At 36.8% G+C, this 9,181-nt stretch overlaps 1 protein-coding gene across 1 annotated transcript; it reads left to right on the top strand.

Annotated features, from left to right (window-relative positions):
- Positions 1 to 3,070: 3,070 nt before the first annotated feature.
- On the top strand, positions 3,071 to 7,415 carry LOC101899768 (cytochrome P450 6g1). The gene is made up of 2 exons (XM_005190425.4): positions 3,071 to 4,404; positions 6,969 to 7,415. The coding sequence occupies exons 1-2, from the start codon at positions 3,154 to 3,156 to the stop codon at positions 7,269 to 7,271; spliced, it is 1,554 nt and encodes a 517-aa protein (XP_005190482.2). The 5' UTR covers positions 3,071 to 3,153; the 3' UTR covers positions 7,272 to 7,415.
- Positions 7,416 to 9,181: the final 1,766 nt, after the last annotated feature.

The raw sequence follows: 9,181 nt of genomic DNA, 5'->3' as shown, positions 1-9,181 counted from the left end.
AGGAAAGAAAAAACGTCTAAAAAAATCGCATAAAAATATCTCTCTAAAGATGAAAATATTGATTTTGTAACATTTTCTCATATTTTTTCAATTTTGTCATATTTTTGGCATATTTACATTTTGAATTAAACATTTGGTAATATTTCTACAACTAACAAAACTAAGTAGTTAGGATATCAGGATATCATATACAGATCGCATTTATGGCCCGATCCTTACGAAATTTTGCATGGGGATAATATGGGGGTCAGAATAGAAGCATACTCTTTTTCGAGATGATCGCCATATATTTAGGGGTTGAAATGGACCAAAAAACTGCAAAATTGTCAACAGGTAGTAATTATCGCCCGATCCTCACGCACATTTTAATGGGGGTTACCGGACATTGCAAAAGACAAGCAGTTTTGGATGGCCATCCAAAAATATTCAATTTGCGAAATAGTTTGCCAACTTTTGTAGACAAAATACGAAAATGTCCATTCCCGTGACTTTTTGGAGAATTCACAAATACGGGAAAGACGCACTTCTGACTATTTCGTTAACGCTGATTTCGTTGAAGAATATAGTCAAATGTCTGTATCTCATAAAGATGCGTTTCAGTCAAAAACCAATAATAAATGTTAATTTTTTACCACTTCTGAGAGATTATAGGTCTTTGGGAAATATTGGTTCCAGATCTAGGAAGACCACTTACGTGCAACATCTACCAATATATTGGAATTGAGCAAATTAGTTAAAGTTGCTATTATTCGAAAATTAGATAACGAAACCTGATGGCTTTCTTTTATTATTTGTCAGAATATCATGTGGAATTCTTTCGAGTATCTCTCCTATATAAACTGTATCGTTTATTATAGTGTTGTAGGGTATTGAACGGTCGGCCCCGCTCGACTGTAGCCTTTGCTTACTTGTTATTTAATATCTATAATTATTTATTGCAGAAGTGCATTTTCCCTCATTCCGCAATCTAATCAAATTAAGTCTATCCCACATTACCACACATACAAAGAGTTTATTTGTATACATGTTAATATTTGCCATTGAAAATTGAATTGAATTTCAAGTTGCCTGTTATTGGGATATTTGATTCGTTCGTTCGAGTATTTATCAAGACAAATTGGATTCGTGCACTGCAATGCAATTTAGTTCAAACATACACTCACATAAAAATTATTGATAAAAACAACATTCAGAATTATTATCAATTCAATTTGCATCGAAATATTTTTTTTCTTAAGTCTACAAAATTTTGTATTTTTTCTCGGGTGTAACAGCTAAGGAACTTCAAAGATGAAATAAACTAATACCACACGCTGTAAATTTATTTTGTAAGGATATGATGCTAGTCAATTTCTGCAAGAGATAAGTAAGTCAACATGTCCTCCTTCAGAGAGTACAAAGGTTTTAAGGGGAGAGATATAAAGAATCGGATTTTTTTTTTTAACAGAAGACATCAAATATGTTTCTTGGAGCCCTTGAAGGTCTTCTATAGAAATAAAAGCCCTTGAAGGTCTTCTATAGACATAGAAGCCCTTGAAGGTCTTCTATAGACATAGAAGCCCTTGAAGATTTTCTATAGGCATAGAAGCCCTTGAAGGTCTTCTTTAGGCATAGAAGCCCTTGAAGATCTTCTATAGGCATAGAAGCCCTTGAAGGTCTTCTATAGGCATAGAAGCCCTTGAAGGTCTTCTATAGACATAGAAGCCCTTGAAGATTTTCTATAGACATAGAAGCTTTTGAAGATCTTCTAAAGGCATAGAAGCCCTTGAAGGTCTTCTATAGGTGTAGAAGCCCTTGAAGGTCTTGTTTGGACATAGAAGCCCCTATATAGTCCTCTTTAGGCACGGAAGCTCTTGAAGGCCTTCTATAGACATAGAAGCATTTGAAGGTCTTTTATAGACATAGAAGCATTTGAAAGTCTTCTCTAGACATAGAAGCCCTTGAAGGTCTCCTATAGAAATAGAAGCCCTTGAAGGTCTTCTATAGACATAGAAGCCCTTGAAAGTCTTCTATAGACATAGAAGCCCTTTAGGGTCTTCTATAGACATAGAAAACCTTTAGGGTCTTCTTTAGACATAGAAGCCCTTTAGGGTCTTCTTTAGACATAGAAGCCCTTTAGGGTCTTCTTTAGACATAGAAGCCCTTTAGGGTCTTCTCTAGACATAGAAGCATTTGAAGGTCGTCTATAGATATAGAAGCCCTTGAAGGTCTTCTATAGACATAGAAGCCCTTGAAGGTCTTCTATAGACATAGAAGCCCTTTAGGGTCTTCTATAGACATAGAAAACCTTTAGGGTCTTCTTTAGACATAGAAGCCCTTTAGGGTCTTCTTTAGACATAGAAGCCCTTTAGGGTCTTCTTTAGACATAGAAGCCCTTTAGGGTCTTCTCTAGACATAGAAGCATTTGAAGGTCGTCTATAGATATAGAAGCCCTTGAAGGTCTTCTATAGACATAGAAGCCCTTGAAGGTCTTCTATAGACATAGAAGCCCTTGAAGGTCTTCTATAGACATAGAAGCCCTTGAAGGTCTTCTATAGACATAGAAGCCCTTGAAGGTCTTCTATAGACATAGAAGCCCTTTAAGGTCTTCTATGGACATAGAAGCCCTTGAAGGTCTTCTATAGACATAGAAGCCCTTGAAGGTTTTCTATAGACATAGAAGCCCTTGAAGGTCTTCTATAGACATAGAAGCCCTTGAAGGTCTTCTATAGACATAGAAGCCCTTGAAGGTCTTCTATAGACATAGAAGCCCTTGAAGGTCTTCTATAGACATAGAAGCCCTTGAAGGTCTTCTATAGACATAGAAGCCCTTGAAGGTCTTCTATAGACACAGAAGCCCTTGAAAGTCTTCTATATAGATTCATAGATCTGAAGCTCTCTTTTCTTCACCCTACAGTTTTGCCCCCTACTGTAAGTGCATTGGACTTTCCATTAAAATACCGATAACATTGAATTATTAGACGAGCGTGGGGCCAAGTCGTTTAGATTAATGTATATCAAATAACGAATGCTCCTTTTGTTTAATAATGACTTGGTATATTTTTGGCTTCCAAATTTTGCGGACAAAATAGAATTCGGTTCTTCAGTATAAATTTTAAATTTCATCTGAGAATAACGCTTTCAGGAATTTCAACGGAAAAAAAGTGAAAGAAAATGTTGCAATTATTATTAATTTTAATAACAATTTTTTTACCCATCTACTGGTGGTACAAGAGGCAATTTTCCTATTGGACCCAACACAAAATGGTGCCCAGTGTGAGGGGCAGTATTTTCAGTGGATGTTTGCTGCAAGCGCTGCGCTTGAAGACAAATTTTGGTTATCACTTGAAGACAATTTACGGCAGATCGGAATTCGCCCATGAGCCGGTGGTTGGAATCTATGGACTGCATGAACCTGCATTGCTGATAAAAGAGCCGAAGCTAATCAAATCGATACTTGTGAAAAATTTTGATAATTTTCATGATCGATTTCCTGAGCAAGATGTGGAACATGATCCAATTGGTGGCCAAGCCTTATTTATGGCTTCCTATGGCATCTGGAAGGAGATGCGCAGCAAATTGAGTCCCCTATTTACCAGTGCCAAATTGAAAACCATGTATGGACTCATACAAAATGTGGCCCAGAATATGGAGGGCTATTTGGATAGGCAATCGCAGATCTTTTGCTGTGAAATGAAAGAATTCTGTGCCCGTTATACCATTGATATCATTTCCTCGGTGTTATTGGGATTTCAGTCGAATTCCTTGGAAAATCCCTCGGAGGAGTTGAGAAATATTATTCGAAAATTAACGGAATTCACCAGCAGGAGGGCATTTAATTTTGCCATTGCTTTCTTTGTGCCACATTTATCACGAGTGTTTAAATCGAAATTGTTGTACGAGGAAACGGAGAAGTTTTTGAAGACTTCCATTGATCAGGCAATCAGGGAGAGAAAATCAAGTGGTGAGACTCGCAATGATTTGATAGATATCCTGGTCAAGTTGATGGATGAGGCAGAGGAGAGTGGTCGAGATATGTCTCAATTTATGAATTGCCTATTGGGTCAAGTTGGTATATTGATATCGGGAGGATTTGATACCACAGCCACAACCATGTCAAATGTTTTATTGGAATTGGCCAAATGCCCGGAAATACAAAAACGTCTTAGAAAAGAAATTCAAGAGAACTTTGCTGGACACGGTGGTCCATCCATATCTTATGAAAATCTTAGTAAATTAAAATACCTGGATATGGTGGTGTGTGAGACTTTACGTTTATATCCGGTCTTGCCAATACTGCAGAGAAGATATAATAAGCCAGCCGGGACCATGGAGCAATATTCTCTGCAACCCTATTCAAATTTCTCGGTGCCGAATGATATGACAATGTTTATTTCCATATATGGCCTACACAATGATTCGAAGGTGAGTTTTGGAATTGTAAAAGTGATTTTAGGCTTCGGAGACAAGATTTAGAATATCAAGTGGAGATGGTGTGAAAAAAATTTCAAGGAAATACTTGATATACTCTTATATGAAAAAAGCAAAAATTGGACCGACATGACCGAACAATTCTTGAAAAAAGCTAAGACTGTCAATAAATTATCAAAGCTCTATATTAAATTTTGTACATGGAAGGACAGGGCTACATAGAGGGTTTAAAACTCGTAAGAAAGTATCAGTCGGTTTTGCCGACAGATGTATACAGTCAGTCAGTTTATTAAAATAAAATATGACTTGCGTTGTGATTATCAAAATTTTGATAATTTGATTTTTCCACTTAAGGAGTATGTCAATATTTTCCCTTTCGTACCTGGCCCAAGTCTAATATAAATATTACCACATGCCAGATTTGGAGTAGATTGACTTCTTCCTTTATATGCAACTAGTTGAAATATGTGAAATATGAAATCGGCAGAGAATATAAGGTGAATACAGGGTGAGGGCCGAGGATAGGGTGAGATAAAAAACAAACAAAGTCAAACTCCACAATTTTTATATTTTGTCAAAATTTCTTTGAATGAAAGCAAAAAATGTCGGAAATAGCATCATATTTTACAATAAGTTTAGATTTGTTCGAATTGGTCACCTTTGGCACGAATTATGTCCTTCAAACGGCCAATGACATTGTCACAAGCTGCCCTAATGTTGTTTTGCGGTATTTTGGCCCATTCCCGGCGAATCGCTTGCTTGAGGTGATCGACACTTTGGTATTTCATAAGTGCCAACCTTGCTTTCCAAAATACTCCAGACACAATAGTCCAACGGATTGGTATCTGGAGATTTTGCTGGCCTTTGTTCGCTGGAAATGAAGCGAGGAACCTCATTTTGTACTCATTCTAAGGAGGCGCATGCTGAGTGCGATGGCACTGAGTCCTGTTGCTTTACTACACCCTCCAGAATATTTTCGCGATAGTATTCTCCATTTATTCTGATGTCACGGTCGATTAATACGAGCGGAGAGTGAAAATCGGCTGATATGGCGGCCCACACCATCACCATGGCCGATGTTTGAGTTCTGGTGGCCAACTGGAGGTGCCCATTTTCAGCTGACTTCTTTGGCAAGTTAACACGATCATTTTGTTTGTTTACGAACTGCTGGACAACGAATGTTTTCTCATCGGAGAAAACCAATTTCGGCAGTTCACCACTTTTGGCCAAGCGAAGCAACTCTTTAGCTCTTTTGAGTCTATTTTCTTTCTGTTGCGGTGCAAGTTCTTGTATTTTTTGGAATTTCAATGGGATTACCCCAAGCTCAATTTTCAATATTTGCCGAATGAAATATTGTAATATGTTCAGCTCACGAGCCACTTTTTGCCACTGGGACACGGGTTTCGATCATGTCGCTTCTTTACTTTTCGAACTATTTCTGCTGATGTGGCTGTTTACTTCCGTCCACTTTCTTGACGTCGGGCTACGCTACCAGTATCATGATACGAGACACAAAAGATTTATTCACATTTAAATGCTGGAGTGAGTGCTCTGACGACAGCCACTTGTGGTTTTCCAGCCAAATATAAAGAAATCACACTAACACGCTTGAATTCCATCGCGAATAACTTTTTTTCTGGAAAATTCTCACCAAAATACTTTTGTACGCTTGTACACAATATAATGAGCTTTCATTGGAATAATTTTATCAGCTGTCGGACGAGTGACTTAGAAATGACAGCAGTCTGAAGTTGGTTTCAGTTTTTTCATCTCACCCTGTATTTATTTAGGTCCCACACAAAATGGACAATATTGACATATCTCGGATGTACCTGAAGAGGCTGGCCAATTTATATTATTAAAATTTGTATAGCAAAATTTAAAGTGAATCGGAGGTTTTTTTTTGGCATGATAATTTTAACTCCTCTGTGTGGAAGATACTAGAAAGAATGGTCCAATATTTTCCACTTCACAACAGATCTTGTGTTTGTTGAAATATTGAGATATGTGAAATTTAATGCAAGAGATAATTATGCGAGATAATTATTGAAAAATTTGGCCCGTTGTGGGGGAGGCACCAGAAGGAATGGACCGATATATTTTATCTTCACACCAGATCTTGTATTGGTGAAAATATTGGAATGTGTAAAAATCGTAATATTATTGCCCATTTTATAGAAGTCATAATGATTCCAAATTTTGACCCTTTGTGGTGGAGGTACTTGATGAAGTCCGTTGATTTTGTACATTTTCGCACCTGTCCTAACACTGAAAGAAAATATTCGGATCTACACACAATGTTTTCCGAGAGAGGGAGAGTCACTCTCTCTCGATGTTCATGTCTGTGAAACATAACCAATCAAAGCTTTTGTATTGATAGTCTTTGGCTAGCCCTGCTTTAGATACGACACTAACATGAAAAGAGAAAATTTACCTTAAGTGAATAGAATTTTTCATTGGGTTGACATGTCCTAAAAACGTAAGTGGAATTTCGATGTTTTTTTCTGGTAAATACTCTTTAAAATACATTTCGATAATACCATCTTTTATTTTTCCAGTACTGGCCTGAACCTCTAAAATTCGATCCGGAACGTTTTTCACCCCCGAATAAACCAATGCTGCTGAATTCCATGACTTATCTGCCATTCGGTGCTGGTCCCCACAATTGTATTGGAGCTCGTCTCGCAATGTTGCAGTTGAAGTGCGGTTTAGTACATCTCTTGAAACATCATTCGGTTCGAGTATGTGATCAGACCGTGCTGCAACCGGAATTTGAAGCTAAAGCATTTATATTGAAAATTAAAGGTGGAACTTATTTGGAAATTGTAAAAGAGACTAACGAATACGGAATAGCGAAATAAAGCGATTATGTGATAGACTTTTTCATTCCATACACTATCTGGAATTTATTAACTTCGAATGTAATATTCTTAAAAAAATATTATACCTAGATATATAACTTATTCCGAGACTTATAGCAAAGGAAAAATAAAATTGTAATTTAAAATAATAATGTTGTTTTTCGGCAAAATTGATTCAAATATTTTGGTGTTATATATAATATAAATATATATATGTTTTGACGTCATCCTCCTAAAAGTATGTTACATGGAAATATTTTATATAAACTCAACCGGAGTGCCGCTTAAACCCTAAAACATTTTTATACCATCTGCCATCTGTCTACAGAGGGTATATATCATCCGATGCGGCCAAAACGTGCCTCATCGAAATAACAGTTTTAGGCCTTAGGTCTCATTGGACCAAATCCGTTTTAGGACATTTAAAGTCGATCTACTGGGAGGGATAAAAAATTTGCAACAAAGTCAAACGCCTTAATTTTTACATTTTTATACCCTACACCACAAGGTGGTCAGGGTATTATGTCTTTGTGCATTTGTTTGTAACAGGCAAAAGGAAACGAGATATACCCATAGTTCCTTTTGATGATCTGCATAGAATCACTTTCTGAGTTGATTTATGCATGTCAGTCCGTCTGACCGTCCGTCCGTCTGTCCATGTATTTTTGTGAACAAAATGCAGGTCGCATTTATTATCCGATTGAGATGAAATTTTCCAAACAACATTTGTTTGGCCCAAGGACGAACCCTATTGAAATTGGAGATAATCGGTAAAAATTTAGATATAGCTCCCATATATATCTTCGTCCGATTTGCCTTTTATTGTGCACCAAACGTGTAATATCTGTCCGAATAGTATGGAATTTTGCATATAAAACAAGAATAGGCCTGAAAATAAATATGCCAAATTTGATCGAAATCGGTTCTGATATAGCTATAGCTCCCATATATATTGTTCATCCGATTTGTTATTTTTGTCCTCCGCAGCCGTAATATGCACTCTGTAACAACAATATTTGGGGAAATATATCAAATGCAGCTCAGAAATACATTTGCTAAATTTTATCGAGATCGGTTCAGATTTGGATATAGCTCCCATATATAACTTCGTCCGATTTACCTTTTATTGTGCACCAAACGTCTAATATTTGTCCAAATGGGATGGAATTTGGCAAATACGACCGAATTGAGTCTAGAAGGTAGTATGCCAACTTTGGTGAAGATCGGTTCAGATATAGCTATAGCTCCCATATATATTGTTCATCCGATTTGTTGTATTTCTTACCCACAGCCGTAATATGCACTCCGTAACAACGATATTCTGGGAAATATATCAAATACAGCTCAGAAATATATTTGCCAAATTTTATCGAGATCGGTTCAGATTTGGATTTAGCTCCCATATATATCTTTATCTGATTTAGAAATAATTTTGCACCAAATGGGCAATACAAGTCCAAATTTAAAAGATACAAATGCTTTGTCGTATTTAGTCCTTTAAATTTTAAATTATAATTATAATCATAGGGTGTATGATTGAATTCTCCTATAAAAACTTTTACTTGTTTTGTGGAGCTCAACCAAATTAGAAAAGTGGTGTAGGGTATCATAAAATCGGCTCCGCCCGACTTTAGGACTTTCTTTACTGGTTTTTTTTTTAAATTTTATAACACCATCTGGTGTTATGGCGACCCACACCATCACCATGGCCAGCGCTAATGTTCTGGTAGCCAACCGAAGGTGGACATTTTCAGCTGACCTCTTTTGCAAGTAAACGCGATCATTTCGTTGGTTTACATATTGCTGGACAACGAATGTTTTATCATCCGAGAAACCCAAATTCGGCAATTCACCACTTTTGGCCAAGCGAAGCAACTCTTTAGCTCTTTTGAGTTTATTTTCTTTCTGTT

Source organism: Musca domestica, unplaced genomic scaffold (assembly GCF_030504385.1).
Source record: "Musca domestica strain aabys unplaced genomic scaffold, Musca_domestica.polishedcontigs.V.1.1 16, whole genome shotgun sequence".
In the NCBI taxonomy this organism is placed as follows: domain Eukaryota; kingdom Metazoa; phylum Arthropoda; class Insecta; order Diptera; family Muscidae; genus Musca; species Musca domestica.
Note: the sequence above shows the minus strand (reverse complement) of the source record. Positions and strands in the feature narration are given on the sequence as shown.